Genomic DNA, 18,504 nt, shown 5'->3' on the forward strand with positions numbered 1-18,504 from the left:
CTTCGTCATGGGCGGTTTTTGTCAGCCGAATTGCCTGAAACTTGGTCATATATTTCAGCTAGGTTGGGAAGGATTTGAGGCCAACCCTGAGTTCAATAGCTATCAAAAAAACCATGACGAAGAGAACAAAACTGCCGAAAATACGTAAGTTCCCTATAACTTTTTCCGGGGATTTTTGGGAATTTCCGTGTGTTCTACAAAGTTGTTCCTTGTGATGAACCTTCTTCTGCTTTTTTTTACTGAAATAACGCTCCTAGTGGAACAGTGCCTACATTGGAATCTGGTGGAATAACGGAAGGAATATTGGAGAAATTTCAGGAGAGATACTAGGGACTACTCCGAAATTATCGCTAGAATTCATCATGTACTCATCTGTAATTACAGATGAGATTCCTACAGAAAATCCTGCAGGGGTTCCTACCGACATTTCTTCTAAAGTTTCTACTAGATTTATCCTTCAATTTTTCTAAACGCACCTGAAAAAAAATCTATAAAATCCACGCCGTTAGTAAAACTTGAAAGAAATGCAAAAAACGTTCCTGTCCCAACGTTCTCCAACACGCGTTATCAAAAGTAGGATATACCCAAATGGGGAGGACAGAGTTCTCTAATTGAATTAACCACACGATCGATATTCAGCTTACCGACAAAAGAAATATGTATTTACGCAAAAATATGAATCATTCTTCTCACTTACCCCTATTCTTCGTCTGTGCTCGCCTACTCTTACCCAGCCGCTTCTTACCACCGGCACCACCACCACCGCCGCCAGCACCTCCCTTCCTCTTGGGACCATCACCCATGAACGACTTCTTATCGTTCCGCTTCGATCCCTTCTTCCTACCTCCAAATCCAAACTTGGCATTCTTGGCCGCCCTCTTCGGATTGACCTGCTTCTTTCCGCCTGCGCCCCGAACCGTTCCCTTCTTTTTCTTCTTGCCACCCTCCTCATCATCATCCAAGAAGTCCAAATTGGACAGTTTGCCCTTGCGGAACTTCTTGATGTCGTCCAACATCTTTCGCCGTTCCTCGTCCCGCTTCTCGGTGGTCTGCCGCTGGATCAACTTGCCGATGCGACGCTGTTCCCGCAACTGCCGGGCGCGTTCCGATTTGGCGATACCTTCCTGCTTGGCCAGCAGCACCTTCCGGATGCGCTGCATGTGTTCGTCCGTTTTGGCCATCTCAGCGAAGTAATCATCCGGACGCTTGGTTTGAACGTTCATGTCGTGCAATCGCTTGATGCCCTCGACGACGGCCGCCTGAGCCTGCCGGTGAAACAAAATTTCCCGCTTGAAGTCGTTCAGCACCGGATCCTGTTCCGGTGCGACGTACGGGATCTTCTTGTTTCCCTTGAACTGATTCTCGCGTTTCTGTTCGTGCTTTTCGATCTGGATGGCCAGCTCCGGTGTGATTGGGGCCAAGTCGTTCACCAAATCCAGCCGCTCCACCCAGGGAGCTTTCAGGATAATCGATTCCAGTGCTGATTTTAGTTTGGCTGGGTTATTGGCCGGTTCGGATCGATCCTTCGCAATTACATTTAGACCGGGCTTGAGCAGTCCCTTTGCCAGGGCTTCCCGTAGCTGGAAAGCGAAACGCGTAAATCATGTCGGTTGAATCACATCAAATTCTTTCGATTTCGGACTTACCTCATCGTCCTCGTCGTACGACACATAGCTGGAATCGGAATCCTCACTGCGGACGTCGAAATCCGTCATGATTGGCGGTAATTTACCCTGGAAACCGAGGAATTATTCACGATGAAACTGGAACACCGGTGCGGAACAATCGTAAACACATGTGCTTCGGAGCTCGTTTGTTTTGAAAATGTGCGCACCGCCGCGACGACGACGACATCGCTGTCAAACGCGCGACCGCAGCGCGAACGAGGGGTGAGCAAATTGGATTAGATGGATTCTGCTTGGCGACGACGCACAGCTCTACTCAAGAAGTCGCGGGTGTCTCGCACAGTGGGAAATGATAAAATTTACGAAACAACAACGGTATTGATATGGAGGAGGCAACAGTCCTAAACTAACACCGTACACGAACCGTAATGTGGACGGTTCAACAATACCGAATACTGTTCGAATTGTTAAAAAAAAGATAATTACACCGTCTTCGACCTTGAGGCCTCTACAGACTGAACATTACCACACAGCAAAAAATAAATGCAACTCATTCCGATGTACTAAATAATCAATGTAATCACGATTCCTATGTACGATTACATCGTTTTGATGTAAAATCTTTTGTTCTTATGTGTACATCGTCCTGTGTAATATTCATGCAACCGACGTATTGATCGGGTTGCAGCAGTTCAGATGTAATATTACACAACAGTTTTTTCTGTGCACACTCAAATTAATTTACTGATAGAATCTAAGTGCAAAAAGCACATAGATCGCGAACGGAAGGGAAAAAAATCATTCTAAGTGCAACAAATAAAAATGAAAAGTTACTTCATTAAAATTTATTTTATCTGTATTAAATTTAGAGTGTAGCAACATAAAAAGCAACCCTGTCAACATAAAATCCAAACACGATCATAACAAACGTGAAAAGGACATGGCGCGTGCACGAGACGCACAGTTCGTCGCGGAATTTTGCAGAATTTCATTTTTAATCATGGTGCTCCAAGAAATTAATTTGCTGACCAAGTTGCTGAAGGTAAATATGTAAAATATTATTCAAACATTACACACTTTCTCAAGCTACGAACATATATTTGGTATTTTCTAGATTCATCTGCGTCTCGACCGCTTCAGCACCGTCACCAAAGATGAACGATTTTGTTGGGAGCTGCCGGATGGAGCTGCGACCGGGACGAGCTGTTTGACCAGCTTGGTGGAAGCTCAATGTGAGGTAATTTAGATAACCTGCTATTTGTTTTTATTCATTAAACATTGATAAAAATTATAGGGATTCGATTTGACCACTTTCACCAAAGTGGAAGACGACGCGGAGGCATCGGAAAAGAGTTCGAGCACACCAATAGAACCAAGGGGAATGACATATCCTTTTCTTACCGGTAAATCCGTATTTATCCGTTCCTAACCGTCGCTAACCGCTGCTAACTTGAGCAGCAGTTAGATGTGGTTAACGACGGTTAGCACGGATAAATGCGGATTTTTCCGGTTAGCAAAGGAAGTGTCATTCCCCCTGAATAGAACCGACCCTGATGCACTCGATGCGTGCCTTCTATCAAACCCGGAATTGAGCGATTCAACTAAAAACAATCTTTTTGGCCCGTCGTAAATGCAACTGTGACAACTGCATGGACCGCGGCATCAGCGGAATTCCTTCCATCATCTTCGTCGGCCGTGGCATCGGAAAACCCAGACCATCATTTGCGTTAGCTAGTGGCATTTGCGGTGTGAAATGTCAAGCTGTGAACATTGCTCATGCAGCAACATTGTTTAGTCCACGTGGCCCAAGGGGAATGACATATCCTTTTCTTACCGGTAAATCCGTATTTATCCGTTCCTAACCGTCGCTAACCGCTGCTAACTTGAGCAGCAGTTAGATGTGGTTAACGACGGTTAGCACGGATAAATGCGGATTTTTCCGGTTAGCAAAGGAAGTGTCATTCCCCCTGACGTGGCCTGGAACTACTCCTGTGTACAATAAAACAATTAATAAAACTTATGTTTTTCAATCATATTAATAAAAATTTTAATTTATTGCTACTTTAAAGCCAATTCCCAATGAAAATAATCTTATTATTCCCATTAATAGAAACTATGTGCCTCACAACTGAAATCCGATCAACTGACTTTTAAAAAGTAAAAGGTTCGCACATAAAATTCATCTTGACTGAGTTGGCAAAGTTTCGATAAGCCTGCACTTATTTTTTAAGTGCAAAAGCAATAGACCATTCCCGTCTGACCTAACCCCCCTTTTTTATATTTTTCTTCGAAAGACAATTGGTTTCCATGATCATTGCCGTTTTTGAAATTTTTTTATATGTATTCCTGATTTTCATACAATTTTTTGAAAACTCGAAAAATCTCTCCAATTTGATATAAAAATCGCCGTGCGAAGTAGTGTGTACACCCCTTGTCTGTGGAGATGCTTTTGAGTGTGGAGATTTGTTTCCAACCCTGTCGGTGTGTCAACCTGACATGTTTACATTTTGCAATGTCAAACCCGCTCGCTCGCTCGACTTCACTTCGGAAAAACGGATCCGGATTGGAATTATTATTCATCGGCGATTACGGTGCATCCAGAAAGAAAAGCAAGCTCGATTTCTGATTCCTTCTACCCCCGTTCGTCTGGCTGCTTCATCTTAACACGGACTCCCGCTTATCGCAAATACAACCCGGATCATCGAAAGTGAAAATGTGAACATCCTGGGTGCACGCCACGGCGCAGGCCAAATGTTGCTGTTTACACCGGACGAAGCATGAATCTTCCGATCCCCACTGTTGTAGAACCAAATCGGTCTGCCATTACACTTTCCTCTACCGTTATACCGGGAGCAACAGCAACGAGCAACATCGGAAAATCTGGATCGCCGGCCGGTCGAAATGGAATTCTATTGAGAAGTGGAAACCAACTGCGACAATTTTGCTTCGGCGAATTGGAACTGACGAATGCCGAATGGTAGCACCTGTAAAATAAGCACGATCGCGAGGACGATGACGGAAAAAAAGCAGACGAGCAGGGGATCATGGGGAAAAAGAAGCAGAGGAATGATTTGTAAGTATTTACCTATATTTTTTTATTTTACCCGTAGGGATGATCCGTTCAGTCACATACTTTTATAATCTTGCCAGAATGCCACCGAGGTAAATTTCAACGAGAATCTGAGTCTAGTACCCGGGTCCAGCGGTATCAGCATCTCTGCCATCGATCGTCGCAGTGCGGTTCCGGCGGCAGCAAAAGGCGTAAACTCCTCCAATATTACCGGAATGCATTCTCGTCGACACCTTTTATATCCCCACAGCAACAGCAAGCGGTTAATCGCCATCTGCAGCGAACTAGTTTGATTGGTTAATATCACGGCACCACGAAATTTCGGTGTTTCCAGTGAGCCGCCGATTTTTGAGAAGCAGGAAGGAAATCAAAGCCAATCGGTATCGATCCATCATCGCAAGGATATCCGAGAGATTCACAGTCGGAATCGTCTGAACATTTCACCTATGCCAGTGGATCGTACAACGGCGGAATATCCGGCACCGGTCTTCGGTTGGAGGTTCCCTCTGTAGATGCAGCAGCAACAGCTGCAGGATGAAGGAACTATGGAAGAGTTTCTGTCGAGTAAATGCAACGCAGCATGCCATCGACAATCGAAGCAGTCCATGCTTTTGAATTTTTCAATTTGAATTTTAGTTTGTATTCTGAAACCTAGCAATAAAGACGTTATTTGTAAATTGTTAAGTTGATTTCTTTTCAAGTCCAGTCCGATTCGCTCCCCAATTCCGCCAATAGGTTATGGGCCATTGCGACCGGAATCGGAACTGGTGAAGGTATTCGTCCATCAAGATGGGAGACAGGCTGGTGTCGTTTCCGAAGCTGAATGGCTCCAACTACGACAATTGGAGCTTCCGGATGAAGCTGTTGCTGACCAAGGAGGGCAATTGGACGGCGGTAGCAGATGCAAAACCGGAACCGGTCACGGACGTGTGGAGGACCAAGGACGAGCAAGCGCTGGCGTCAATCGGATTGGCCGTGGAGGACAACCAACTCATCCACATAAGGAAGGCCAAATCGGCGGCGGAGGCGTGGAATGCTCTGGAAAATTTCCACGTGAAGAAGACGTTGACGACGAAAGTTTCGGTGATGCGGAAAATCTGCAGCCTACGCCTGGAGAAGCACGGGGACATGGAAGCGCACGTGTCGAAGCTGGCGGAATTGTTCGAGAAACTGAACAATTTGCAGCCGGAGAAAATCCTGGATGACCAGTGGCTGGTCGCCATTTTGTTCAGCAGTCTGCCGGAGGAGTACGAGACGTTGGTCACTGCTCTCGAAGCTCGACCGGAGGAAGATTTGACCCTGGACATGGTGAAAGGTAAGCTCATTGACGAGTGGACAAAAAAGAAGCAGCGCAACGGTGACGGGGACGATTCGGAAACCGTTCTTTATGCAGATTCGAAGACCGAAAAGGATCGGTGTTTTTTCTGCAAAAAGTTGGGCCACCAGAAGGCAAGCTGCGAAAAATTCCGAACGTGGAAAGCGACGAAAGCGAGCGGGGCGGTAACCAAGCAACCGAAGGTGGTATCCAAGCAACACAAAGCCAACCACGTGTCGCAGCGCGACGACGACGATGATCACTACGCGTTCCTCACTGGGTGCGCCAATCAGGTGGAAAAGCGATGGATTTTGGATTCCGGTGCGACTTGCCACATTGCAAATTACCGGGAATTCTTCCACAATCTGGACGATGCAGCTACAGAGGACGTTTGGGTTGCCAACGGTGCAAAAGCTCGCTCGGAAGGTCGCGGATCTGGACAGATCACCGTCATTAATGATGCTGGCCAACGGCGTGAAGTGCCGATAGAGTGTGCGCTTTACGTTCCGGAGATGAAGTCGAATTTGCTATCCGTGAAGCGGCTGGTACAACGAGGATTCGTCGTCATATTTGATGCGAGTGGAGCAAGGATAATGAGAGGCGAGAAAGTTTGTGCGACGGCGGAGTCCGTCGGAAATTTGTTCGTGTTGCGCCAACCCACCGAACGCGTATCCATGGCAACGACGAGTGACGACTGTGTGCACGCGTGGCATCGACGGTTGGGCCACAGAGACTGTGAAGCGGTATTGAAGCTACCAACCATGGCAGAGGGCGTGAAAGTGAAGAGCTGCAACTGCACCGGTGCTTGTGAAGTGTGCATTGAAGGCAAGATGCACAGAGCACCATTTCCGAAGGCGACAAAAAGTGTTTCATCGGCGGTGATGGATCTGGTTCACACCGATGTCTGTGGACCAATGCGGACGACGACACTGGGCGGAAGGCGGTACTTCATCACGTTCATCGACGACTACAGTAAGTACACGGTGGTCTATTTGATGCGTGAGAAATCCGAAGCGCTCGAGAAAGCAAAGGAGTTTGTTGAAATGGCCAAGACGCAATTCGGAAGGAAGCCCAAAATTTTGCGGTCCGATCGGGGTGGTGAGTACACCGGCAAGAAGTTCAAGGCGTTTTTGAAGCAAAATGGCATCGTTGGTCAACTGACGGCGCCGTACACCCCACAGCAAAATGGGGTAGCTGAACGGAAGAACAGGTACCTTGTCGAAATGGCCAGGTGCATGCTCATCGATGGAAACCTGAGCAACCGTTTCTGGGGAGAAGCGGTAATGACGGCCAACTACATGCAGAACCGACTGCCGTCGCGGTCAATCAGCGGTACACCATACGAGCGGTGGTACGGGAAGAAGCCCAATCTTGGACATGTTCAGCGGTTCGGCGTAGATGCATATTGCCATGTGCCAAATGCGAAGCGAGGTAAGCTGGATCGGAAGGCCATCAAGTTGAGATTCGTCGGGTACAGCGAGGTGTCGAAGGCATACCGCCTGGTCGATGAAGCAACAGGAAAGGTAACTATTAGCCGTGACGTTAAATTTCTTGGTACTTGCGGGTCCGGTCTAGGTCCTGAGGAGGAAAATCTGGTTGTACCATCGATCATGTTTCAACGAATGCAGCCGATGGATGAGCAAATCGAATCCGATGACGATGAGGTCTGGGAAGTCCCAGATGAACGATTGGATGTAGCGGAGCCGCAATCTGACGGCGCCCGTCCGAACATGCCGTGCGTGGATGTCAATACGCCCCGGAGATCCACTAGACCCAACCTTGGTGCAATCCCAAAGCGGTATGCGTGCAGTGCACAAACTTCGGTTCAGGAGGAGCCGAAATCCCTGAAGAAAGCGTTATCAAGTCCGAATAGCAACGAGTGGCGCAAAGCGATGTTGGAAGAACTGGCATCGATGCAAGAGAACGACGCTTGGGAATTGGTCGACCTGCCGGTCGGAAGCCGCGCCATCGGATGCAAATGGGTGTATACGCTGAAGCAGGACGAAGCAGGCAACATAGCTCGTTACAAAGCCAGGCTAGTGGCTCAGGGATTCAACCAGCGACTCGGAACAGACTACGGTGAAGTTTTCGCGCCTGTGGTTCGTCATGCGACTTTTCGTGCTTTGATGTCCGTCGCAGCCAAGAAGAAGATGTGCGTCAAGCAATTCGACGTCAAAACGGCGTTCCTAAACGGCAACCTTGAGGAGGAGATTTTTATGAAGCAGCCTCCGGGGTTCGTTGTCAGCGGAATGGAAAGCAAGGTATGCCGTTTGAAGAGATCCTTGTACGGGCTTAAGCAAGCGGCTCGTGCGTGGAATCAACGTCTTCATGAGGTTCTGGTAGCGGATGGATACGAGCGCTGTGAGGCAGACCCCTGTCTCTATAGAAAGCGAGTTGGTGGCAAGTGGTGCTACGTTCTCATCTACGTGGATGACCTTATCGTGGCGAGTGAGGATGAGCGCATCGTAGGTGCATTGGAGCTGGTACTGCAGAAGAACTTCAAGATTACCAGTCTCGGTGACATCAAGGTTTACTTGGGCATCGAAGTTGATCGAGATGAAAATGGAGACTTCTTCATCAGCCAGCGGAAGTATATTGAGAGTGTTGTCCAATCTGCCGGTCTTCAGGATGCCAAAGCGTCAAGCGTGCCTATCGATCCTGGATACTGCAAGATAGAAGAGGACAGCGACCTGCTTCCAAACAATTTGGAGTACCAGAAGGTAGTTGGGCAGTTGCTGTACATTGCAGTAAACAGCAGACCCGACATTGCAGCGGCGATTTCGATCCTGAGTCGTAAGGTGAGTTGCCCTACCCAACGTGACTGGGACGAACTGAAGCGAACGGTTCGCTACTTGAAGGGGACGGCAGACATGAAGCTTCGACTGAGCAGCAGCGGTGATTCCTCTGGTCTGGTTGGTTTCGCCGACGCCGATTGGGCAGAATGCCGTACCGATCGGAAATCCAACAGCGGGTACGTGTTCCAGTACTGTGGAGGTACAATTTCGTGGGCTTGCAGGAAGCAAACCTGCGTCTCCTTGTCCACAGCAGAAGCGGAGTTTGTAGCCCTTTCCGAAGCATCCCAGGAAGCGGTTTGGCTGCACAGACTGTTGGAGGACCTAGGCGAGAAAACGAACATATTATTATATGAAGATAACCAGAGCTGTTTGAAGATGCTGGACGCTGAAAAGTTCAGTAATCGTACGAAACATATTTCGACCAAATTCCATTACGCCAAGGACTTGAAGACGAAAGGTGTTGTTCAGTACGAGTACTGTCCAAGCGAAACTATGGCAGCCGACCTTCTGACAAAGCCAATAGCGAGGCTACGTTTGGGGGTACTTCGACAGCAGTGTGGTCTACAGCAGCAGCGTTGAGGAGGAGTGTCGAGTAAATGCAACGCAGCATGCCATCGACAATCGAAGCAGTCCATGCTTTTGAATTTTTCAATTTGAATTTTAGTTTGTATTCTGAAACCTAGCAATAAAGACGTTATTTGTAAATTGTTAAGTTGATTTCTTTTCAAGTCCAGTCCGATTCGCTCCCCAATTCCGCCAATAGTTTCGGGAAGAGGATAGTTTGCTACCCAACGGTCATTTGGACGAGAGCGCGACAGAGAGTAGTAGCGTGTCTAATCTGAACTCGAGTCAGACGGAGGGACACCCGGATACCGGTAGACGGTTACCGGATTCATGGGCAGCAGTCAAAATAGGTGGTCTAGAGTCCGCGGTCCCACTGGCGATCTTTGCTTTTAGTCGCATTTGGTAATGGAAAAGAGTGCAAAAGAGCTCCGCTCTATCCGGACAGCCAGCGTTCAATGCATCGCTTTATGAAAACACTACGTGGCTGGGCGCAAGGCTGGGCAGCAGTAATAGAAGTTTGCTTGCCAATTGGGTTGTGTAGTGAATAATATATTGCTGTTTTCTGTAGCTTAATCAAAAGAGCTTATTTTTTTTCTAACTATAACACAATTCTATTAAGTTACAATATATTTGTTTTGATGTTTTTTTTTCGTGGATAAAACGGATAAGATGACAGTTCAATTCCTGGTTCAATCGATAAAGTAGCAGCTCACCATGAAGAATAATTTGTCCTTATACAAACTTCAAAAATACTTCTTGTGCACCGAAAATAATAAAATGTTGAATTTCAATTTATTTACGGGCTGAGACTCCGATTATAAAAAAACGGGATATCGTTAAAGAACCTAACTCTCCGTTTTACAACGGGAGACGATATACAGTGAGGCGACAGCCTATGGTAGTCGTCGGGATGCTCAGCAAAAAGCCATACGGCCGTCGTCGCCCCTGTCGAGTTACTCATCTTTCAACACCAGTCTGGCATCAGACACTTCAGTACTCTTGAATACGGCCTAACGGATCTTGGGGATTCTGGTTCAACATATCGGCCCGTTGACCGAATCTTGAAAGCTGGGAAACTTGTTTGAATAGTACGCTGGCGTCCTCGAAGGTAGCCGGACTTGTGCAGCCCTGGAAGCGCTCCAACCAGGAAGCATATGAACCGCAGCATCTACTTCCCGAACACCTACCGTACCCTTGATTGTACCTACAATCGCCCAATGAGTACCACCGGAAGTTCGAGCTCCTTCATGAACATTCAGCACCGAGCTGGGTGACAGACCGAAAGTGGGTGCGCCCAAAACAACCAACATCTCTAAATTCTCTTTGCCAAACTAGACATGGCCGCAACGCTGGAACAGCATAGCTTTTAAATCTTGAAACCACTTCAAATTCAGTGTTCTGGAACTGCTGAGTGATGATAAAAGCAGCTGCAGCAGCAGTTACCACGGCACCGCCTTCACTCAAACTGGGGGGATTCCAATTTAACCCGGAATTAGCCAATTGAAGGCCGCGTACCCTGCAAACCAGTCGAGTCCCGTTAAAGCACCGTCACCATTGAGAAGTAGTAGTTGTCTCTGAATGCTCCAAAAAGCAGCTGAAAACCGGCAGTTGCTCGGACGTTCTCAGTAAACCGGTAGCTCCAGTTCCGCTTGGTAGGGGCGGATTCTTTAGCACCTTCAAGCTGACCGGCCCCGACAAGTCGGAATGCGTTATCTGCATGGTTTGGAATGATCAGGACAAAGCGAAATGTGTTTCCTGTCAAACTTCCAAGCCTGGTTCAAAAGCGAAAGCAGCCTCCAAAAGCAGTTCCTCTTTCGGATCGGCTCCGGCTTCGGCAGCATCTCCGATGGAGTCGGGATTCAAGGCCCTGGTCGCCCAACAGTCGACTAAATGCAAGAGCGCAGATTGCATGGCTCGGAGCGATTCCAATAATCTAAAATGCGTCTGCTGTGAGCAGGCTAAACCTGGTACAGGCATAGCTTCATCGTCGGCACGGCAGCCGTTTTAGCTGCCATCAAACCCATGTTCTCATAGTAGGCCAGCAGCTCGGATCAGGAATTCAAAGTCCTTGTGGCGCAACAATCGGCCAATAAGTAGTAATACAGCGCGTACATGACCCGCAATAAAGCATCTCCTTCAAAGTGCGCCTGTTGCAAACAGGCAAAATATAGATCTATGCCGGAAGATGGACCTCTCTTCTCCTTTGGAAGTAGACCAGCATCATGCTCTTTTGGTGCCAAACTCAGCTTCGAAGTGCCACCAAGCTTCGATGCCGTCCCAAGACAGGGTTTTCCTTTGGTGTCCCGCCAGCTAGCTCGACCGCAAGTGCATCGACACGGGCTTGACCAGCGCCCGTTGCTTCGGAAGTGTATCCGGATCTCGTTCTTACCCGGAGGATCTTGCTACAGCAGCTGCGACTAAAAAAAATAAAGTTTTTATTTGTTTTCATGCTGTTCAGAGCGGATCAAAACAAAAAATATCTTACGTCATATATGACAGCCAGCTGATTGAAAATTCTCCGCATCTCTGCGAAAAAGCCGTAGGGGAGAAAGGGGTTGATGGGGTTTTATGGAAAAATATATTATAGGTGACTATAGGGCTAAAGTGCTACTTCGCAGGTTTTTCAATGTTTTTCAATAGTTAGAGGCTTCAAAACATATGGGTTCTTTAGGAAAGTTGGCTCAATAAATTGTCGGAAAGCCGTTAAGCACATAAAAATTTTTGACGGGAATGGTCTATTGCTACCATCCAAATAATGCAAAAACCCTAACGATAATATCATATTATGATCTATTATTATTATTATTTATTTTTAACTAAAAATTTGGAAGAGGGAAAAATCCCTTTGAGTGATTTCCATCATTGAAATCTCGCTCAAAGAGGCACAAACCCTCTTCATCTTTTCCAAAACGTTACAATAAACAACTTAAAACTAAAGGCTCTTGCGGAATCAATCCATAACTAAGCCAGAAACTTCAAATGTCCTAATCAAGCCGGCAAAGAGGAATCGTCATCGAAATCGAATTTTGAACACTGAAAATAAAAGTAAAAAGAAAAAAATACAAAAGCAGAATCAAACAGTATAAGAAATTTCAAGTAAAAAATCATACAGTAATTTGAATATTGGAAACTGTTTACTTCCAAGAATATCTCGAACAGATTCAGGAATGGGATGGTTAAAATTTTGTAAATTCTTGAAAAATTTATTTCTTGGCAAAATAAACCTTGAACAAAATAGTATAATGTGATCAATGTCCTCATAAAATTCCCCACAATCACATAAATTTGAATCATTTATATGGATACGGTATAAATGACTTCTGCAGTTGTAATGATTCGAAATCAATCTTGAAAAGCAACAAATAAAATTTCTAATAGCATTCATATGGTTATACCAAGGAAAGTGTTCAACCGTAGGACAAATGGAGTGACACCAACGTCCCTTTTCACTAGAATGCCAAAAATTTTGCCAGTTATCCAAACAATACTTATTTAATTCGGTAAAATACTCAGATGGCGAAATATTGCGATCAAAAATGATTCCCCGAGTAGCACCTAATTTGGCCAAAGAATCTGCTTGCTCATTACCATAAATATTGCAATGTGAAGGAATCCAAACTAATTTAATCAAAAACCCTTGAGAGTGTATATCTAATAATATTTTTTTGAGTTCCAGAAATATGTGATGAGCTTTGACATTGAAATTATTCGAATTTTATGCACGGAGACAACTCATACTATCAGAACATATAATGAATAAATTTGGAGTGCAATCTCTTATCAAAATATATGCAAAATATATTGCAATTAATTCAGCAATAAAAATAGAACAAGGATCACGTAATTTGAAGAAATGAGCTGAATTCAAGTTGTGTACCCCAAAACCTACACCGTCTTGGTTTACAGATCCATCAGTGAAATAAAATTGGTCACAATTAATACCCATAAATTTCCGTTCAAATAAATAATCAGCGAAATGAGGATATTCTAATTTTGGAATTTGTTTTATTTCTTCATATAAAGAAAAATCAATATTAGGATGAAAGGTATGAATATCAATTTTGTAATTATGAAATATATATTTAGGGTAGAGCAATGCACAAAAGAATTTAAATAGTATCCTACTAGAGGGATCGATTTCAAAATATTATGATCTAGACTAGAACAATAATATCATATAGACTAGAACGATAATATCATATAAGGGGCCGTACACAAATTACGTCACGCTTTTAGGGGGGGAGGGGAGGTTTTGCAGAGCGTGACAACCCTTACAAAAAATGTTGTGGTCCCATACAAAAAGTGTGACATGGGGGAGGGGGGGTTGAAAAAGGTCGATTTTTGCGTGACATAATTTGTGTATCACCCTCTATGATCTAGACTAGAACAATATTATCCGTACCGTAAGAAACTCCATCAAAATCCTGCGGAGTAATCTTGCCAACTGTCTGTTACGCATGAGACCTCCGGGTGAAATTCACATTTTAAAACATCAAAGGGCTTTCGGTTGTTGTGATCTGCTGCCCAGTCCACGTCGGCAAATACATTATGCCTGGTTTACATGGAGCAAGTGACTTGAGTCTATGGAAAATGACCAATTAAATGAGAATTGAAAGTGTAAACACCACCGTTCATCTCAGTTGAGCAACTGACTTGACTTGAACAAAAGTTGAACATGTTCAACTTTTTTGTTCAAGTCAAACGAAATCATCTCACTTGCCCCATCTGAACACGCGATTCATGTGAGTTGAATTCAAGTCATCTGTCAAATGAGCTGAATTCAATTCAGTTTGCTTACGCACCGCTCGAGTTGAAGAATGTAAACACTTGCTTCAATTGAGATGCATTCAAGAGCATGCAAGTGGACACCCAAGTCATTTGCTCAGTCTAAACACGTCATTCCATTGGATTGAACATTTTTGAGAAGTTTGCAACTCACATGCTCATTTCAATTGAACAGTCAAAACCAGGCATTAGACAGCCCACAGCTTCCCTGTAGAGAACATCCTGCATGCGCTCCTCCTCTTCAGCCGTCGACCAAGGTAACACCGACTTCCTCCTAGCAAATTTTCTTCCATCGGACCAGCAATGTCCGAATGAACGAGCTCGAGAACTTCGCTTGCACGTGATCCGTCGTGGCCAAACGGAAGCCGAGTTTGCTTCCCCATTGCACATGTCTGGCAGCTTCCGACCTTTATTCCTGGGAATCTCACTCTTTCCACCATGCCATTTCGCAGCTTCAGCAGGTCTCGTGATGCCAGATGACCCATGCGCTTGTGCCACAGATCTGCTGTTTCCCGGGATGGGTATGCCAGCGCCTTGGATGGCTTCTGTTCCAGCTGGAACAAACCATTCGTCCGTTGCCCTGTAGCAATTACTTTGTCAGTGGTATTGTTGACCTTGCAACCTATCTCGGTAAAAGCCACGGTGTGATCTTGATCGACTGTCTTATCTACTGACAGTAGGTTTACTGTTAGATATTACGAAACGTAGCAATCTATGAAATAATATGTACTTGTCACTAGCTGTCCCCGGCAAACTTTGTCTTGCCTACTACGTTTTTAGACGTTTCAAATTCATAGCCAAGTCCCGTTCAAAATGTATGAAAACCCGATTTTCAAAAACTTTCAATTTTCCCATGTTTTTGGCCTCATACCTTCCTTGGGTGAATAGTTAACAAAACTTAGGCGACCCAAATCGGACTATCCGTTCGCAAGTTATGCGCGGTCCCACGCATGCCACTGCATTTTTATATATATAGATAGATTAGCATCCTTGTTAGCATCAAATAAATTAGTCTTTAGCTAATGCGAGGTATGCACTTCAAGCGGAATCGCTCAAGTAATTTTCGTTCAGTGCATTTTTTTTCCGTGGCCGGAATGGTCAAGAAATTTAACACAGCAAGCCCCATTTGATTTGACATTTCGTTTCAGCTCCGTACTAGGATCCGGAATAAAGCGATGCCTCATTATTTCTTGAGCGCTTCCTTGCCTGAATTTTCCACGCATCGAGATAGGCCAAGAAATTTCTTGGGATCTCCGTACTACCCATAACTCGAGATTGCAAATTTGAATTTGCCAACAGTAAAAAAAGTTCAATCAAATTTTCATCTTGTCATTTTAATTTGAAGAAGAGAGAGGCGATGAAGAGAAATCGATCATGTTACTTTCGCACTTATTTATCTATACATATAAAAATGCAGTTGCATACGTGGGACCGCGCATAGCTTGCGAACGGAAAGACCGATTTTAGTCGTCTTAGTTTTGTTCTGTTGGTTTTCACCCAAAGAAGGTTCATGAGGCAAAAAACATGGAAAAATTGAGAGTTTTTGAAAATCAAATATTCCATACATTTTGACCGGGGACTTGGTCTTGGCTAGAAACTTGAAACGTCAAAAAACGCAGTTGGCAAGACAAAGTTTGCCGAGTACAGCTAGTTAATTATATATTATTATTAACCAATTATTAACCCAATCTAGAAATATATTTTTGGTTAAAATCCGGTTACCTGGGGTGCGAAAATGTGGTTGTAGCCTATAGTTTTATAATCTGAACCGGTAGCTGTAAAATTATCCTCTATTCTATTCTACAATTATTTTTTTTATTTCACAGAACCTTCCAGAGCTGGAAAAACTTGATATGGCCTACAATGCTTTGCCATCCTTTGACTTTGACTACTTTGATCAGGTAACCTCACCATTCAATTAAAACCTACACCAAATCGTGAAAATTTCATCATTATCTCCATTCCCTTACAGGTCGGTTCGTTGGCATCGTTGGAGGTGGACGTCAGCCATAATCGTATCAGCGCACTTGGTGAACAGTTCATCCCGGCCACAAACGAGTCCTTGTCAGTGCAGCTAGCACACGTTAACAACGGCCGTGAACACGGAGTTCCACTAAGCAACATTAAACATTTGGACATGTCCAGCAATAACATCAGCCGAATTGATGGCGGTTATTTCAAACCGGTGGAATTGTCTCTCGTAAAACTTTCGCTGGCCGCGAATCGGATTAGCAACACCAGTCGTGAAGTGTTCGGGAATCTACCGCTTTTGCAGTGGTTGGATTTGGACAACAATGCGATCAACGACATCGCTTTCGACACGTTCTACAATACCAAAATGTTGCAAGTGCTGAAATTGTCCAACAATATGATCACAGATATTCCTATGGAGCTATTTCGCAATGTTCGGGGACTTCGAGTACTGGAAATGGCAAATAACCACTTGAAATATCTACCCGATGGGCTGATCCTTCAAGATGGGTTGGAAAGATTAGATCTTTCCCATAACCAGTTCACGAAGATCCCTGCGACATCTTTGTCTAACTTGGCCGCGTTGGCACTATGTGAGCTGGATTTAAGTCACAATCACATCGGCGCCATTCATAGCGTTGATTTGTCAAACAAGTTCAGGGTATTTATGATTATTTTGCCTGATTTAACAAAATATAGAGTAAATGTCCTACCTCTTTCAGTCTCTCTCTGTTCTGGACCTGTCCCATAACCGTTTGGTTCGACTAGAGGACGCCGCCTTCGCTACTCTTCCTCGTTTGTCACTGCTCGATCTGTCTCACAACGATGAACTAGAAGTAATGGGAAAGGCATTCATCGGCTTGGAAAACAGTCTCATTGAACTACGGTTGACTAATGTCTCGCTAAATGCCGTACCGGAGATCTCCAATCCTTCACTACGGGTTCTAAAACTATCGCACAACGACCTGGCATCCATTCCGCCGGAGTTGGCTGCTAGCATGCCATCTTTACGCGAGCTGGATTTATCCGAAAATGATCTAATTCATGTACCGTTGATAACACATTCTTTGCACAATTTAAAGTAATAAAATTAGAAATACATAGTAGATATCCTGCTTGACTATTTTATGTACTCAAACTTTCAGATCACTATCGCTAGCGGGTAATCCGATCACCTTTATGACAAACACCAGTTTATTAGGAGCAGCTGACACTTTGGAACATCTCGACATTGCAAATCTGAATCTGAATGGTTTTGAGGTTGTAGTGAACTGCAGGTTTCGAATAACAAATCTAATTCGCATGTTTCTTTCTCAGAATGGCGCTCTCAACAAAATACATTTCCTGCGGACCTTGAAGATATCAACTTATCCAAACATTCAAAATTTCAACATTCCTCGCGTCCTAGAGAACGCTCATAACCTACGTGAACTGTGGATTGAGGCTCCCAAGCCACCATCGAAATCACGACCAGAATCTCCAGTTGGACCCAAAACTCCCAAACCCGTATCGATTCCGAGCAGCGATATGCGACGAGAAATGGACGGCACGCTTCCTCAAAAACTGAAAAGTATCACATTCAGCGGGTCTGGCTTCAATCGGTTAGCGGATAATATACTCAAAGGAGTCCAATCCGTCAGTCTACACGTGTCACTCTACAACACCTCAATCGCAGACTTGCCCGACAATTTTTTCAAGAACATCGGAAAGAGTGTTAGAAACATTTCCTTGGATTTGGAGTACAGTAATGACCTACTGAAGGCGTTTCCAAATCCGAACTCCGCGCACTACCTGCATCTACCCGAACACGTGTTTCTTACTGATCTACACATATCTGGAAATTCGCTGTCATGCGACTGTGAAATCGGGTAACTCATTTCTCTGCATTGCCCCATGCCAACCTCTCTCATTTCCAAATTTTTCTTTTAGTTGGATCGAATTTTGGCAACGGAAACGCCGTCAATACCTCTGTCCGGCCCATCCGTGGACCGAAAGCACCACATTCAACGGCCACCACAAACACCACGCGAGTTCGCTGATGGCGCGCTCCAGCGATGACTGCGAGGACTCGGCCGACAGTCTCCGGGAAGCGACGTGTAGCAACAAAAAAGACGAAAGCCTGCTCGAGGTGCTCAAAAGGGACCTAGAGTGTGGTTGGGGAAGCGCTGCGCCAAAGTTGGGCTTTGTGCCGGCGGTGGCGTTCGTGTCGGTGTTTGTCGTTCTACTGATCTGACTCATTCGGTATCTGTTCAAAATGTACAGCGAATTTTACGACTACCTGGAGCAACTGTATAGCGACCGGGGGGCAATGAATGGGTCCGCCGCGGCTGTGTCCTACGTAGACGATACGTGCGATTTCGGTAGTGAGTTCGATCTGGA

General features: G+C 45.2%; 2 protein-coding genes across 3 annotated transcripts in view; one reads left to right on the forward strand and one right to left on the reverse strand.

Moving 5' to 3' along the window:
* Nucleotides 1–18,504, forward strand: part of LOC115253526 (chaoptin-like) — a 256,460-nt gene extending 237,956 nt beyond the window's left edge. Inside the window, exons 4-9 of one of the 2 annotated variants that reach the window (XM_062844948.1) lie at nucleotides 15,981–16,055; nucleotides 16,127–16,786; nucleotides 16,848–17,206; nucleotides 17,271–17,385; nucleotides 17,443–17,993; nucleotides 18,055–18,504. In XM_062844948.1, coding sequence (XP_062700932.1) covers nucleotides 15,981–16,055; nucleotides 16,127–16,786; nucleotides 16,848–17,206; nucleotides 17,271–17,385; nucleotides 17,443–17,993; nucleotides 18,055–18,358 — 2,064 coding nt within the window. In that variant the 3' untranslated portion in view covers nucleotides 18,359–18,504. Of the gene's footprint in view, nucleotides 1–15,980; nucleotides 16,056–16,126; nucleotides 16,787–16,847; nucleotides 17,207–17,270; nucleotides 17,389–17,442; nucleotides 17,994–18,054 lie in introns of both variants that reach the window. The other variant, XM_062844947.1, reaches the window with a different exon arrangement.
* Nucleotides 635–1,865, reverse strand: LOC134285038 (probable rRNA-processing protein EBP2 homolog). The gene is made up of 2 exons (XM_062844946.1): nucleotides 1,647–1,865; nucleotides 635–1,580 (listed from the first exon to the last, which is right to left on the reverse strand). The coding sequence occupies exons 1-2, from the start codon at nucleotides 1,713–1,715 to the stop codon at nucleotides 690–692; spliced, it is 960 nt and encodes a 319-aa protein (XP_062700930.1). The 5' UTR covers nucleotides 1,716–1,865; the 3' UTR covers nucleotides 635–689.

Source organism: Aedes albopictus, chromosome 1 (assembly GCF_035046485.1).
Source record: "Aedes albopictus strain Foshan chromosome 1, AalbF5, whole genome shotgun sequence".
Taxonomy (NCBI): Eukaryota; Metazoa; Arthropoda; class Insecta; order Diptera; family Culicidae; genus Aedes; species Aedes albopictus.